The 1232-nt window shown below is 64.7% G+C and overlaps 1 protein-coding gene across 1 annotated transcript in view; it reads left to right on the top strand.

Annotated features, from left to right (window-relative positions):
- The window catches only part of LOC112972618 (voltage-dependent L-type calcium channel subunit alpha-1D-like), a 15766-nt gene that overhangs the window by 6873 nt on the left and 7661 nt on the right, over positions 1–1232 (top strand). The window contains 4 exon segments of the mRNA XM_026079374.1: positions 41–128; positions 632–739; positions 836–888; positions 974–1120. Of these exon segments, the coding sequence (XP_025935159.1) occupies positions 41–128; positions 632–739; positions 836–888; positions 974–1120 (396 nt within the window).

Here is a 1232-nt window from a genome sequence, read left to right as displayed (position 1 = left end):
GGGAGGGCACTGGGAGCACTGGGCCTGATGCCGCCGGCAGCTCCAGCGCCATCTCAGTGGTGAAGATCCTGCGGGTGCTACGCGTCCTCCGGCCCCTGCGAGCCATCAACCGGGCCAAGGGCCTCAAGGTGGGACTGGGAGCACTGGGAACACTGGGAGGGGCTGGGGGCTGTTGCCCTCCGGGGACACAGGGGGGGCAGTGGGTGTTACTGGTGTGTGCTGGGTGCACTGGTGTTCTCATAGCACTGTGTGTGGAGGACAGTGGTGCCTGTTACTGGTGTATACTGGGAGCACTGGTGTGGGGGCAGCAAGTGTTACTGGTGCATACTGGGAGTACTGGTGATCTAAGACATGGTGCAGGGCATGTTATTGGCGCGTACTGGTGCTGCAGCCCAGGGTGTAATGTGTGTGTGTGTGTGTGTGGGGGGGTGTTACTGGTGGCACTGGTGTCACAGGTGCGCAGCACGTGGTGCAGTGCGTGCCGGGGGGGGTGGTGGTGGTGGTGTCACTGGTGTTACTGGTGACACTGGTGTCACTGGTGTGCAGTATGAGGTACGGCATGTGCTGGGGGGGTGGGGGTGTTACTGGTGTCATTGATGTTACTGGTGACACTGGTGTCACTGGTGCGCAGCACGTGGTGCAGTGCGTCTTCGTGGCCATCCGCACCATCGGCAACATCATGATCGTGACAACACTGCTGCAGTTCATGTTTGCCTGCATCGGGGTCCAGCTCTTCAAGGTGCCGCCACACTGGGGGGCCGGGGGGGCCTGTGGGGGGGTCACTCCTGCCAGGGGGGCCCAGGATGACCCCCCCCCTCCAAACGGCTCCCCCCAGGGCAAGTTCTACAGCTGCACCGACGAGGCCAAGCACACGCCTGCAGAGTGCAAGTGCGCCCCAACTGCCCCCTAACCTGCCCCCCAACTGCCCCCCAACCGCCCCCCCCCGGGTGGCGGGGCTGACGCAGGTCCCCAGGGGCACGTTCATCGTGTACAAGGACGGGGACGTGGCGCACCCCACGGTGCGCGAGCGCCTCTGGCACAACAGCGACTTCAACTTCGACAACGTGCTGGCCGGCATGATGGCGCTCTTCACCGTCTCCACCTTCGAGGGCTGGCCTGCGTGAGTGCCCCTGGCGGTCTCCAGGCCCCCCTGCAGTGGTTTCCAGGCTCCCCACTGCAGTGTCTGTGCCCCCCCCTCATCTCCAGGGCCCCCTCACACAGTGCCAAGGCCC

Source organism: Apteryx rowi, unplaced genomic scaffold (assembly GCF_003343035.1).
Source record: "Apteryx rowi isolate R43461 unplaced genomic scaffold, aptRow1 scaffold_1147, whole genome shotgun sequence".
Classification (NCBI taxonomy): domain Eukaryota; kingdom Metazoa; phylum Chordata; class Aves; order Apterygiformes; family Apterygidae; genus Apteryx; species Apteryx rowi.
This window is presented reverse-complemented; position numbering and strand designations above follow the sequence as displayed.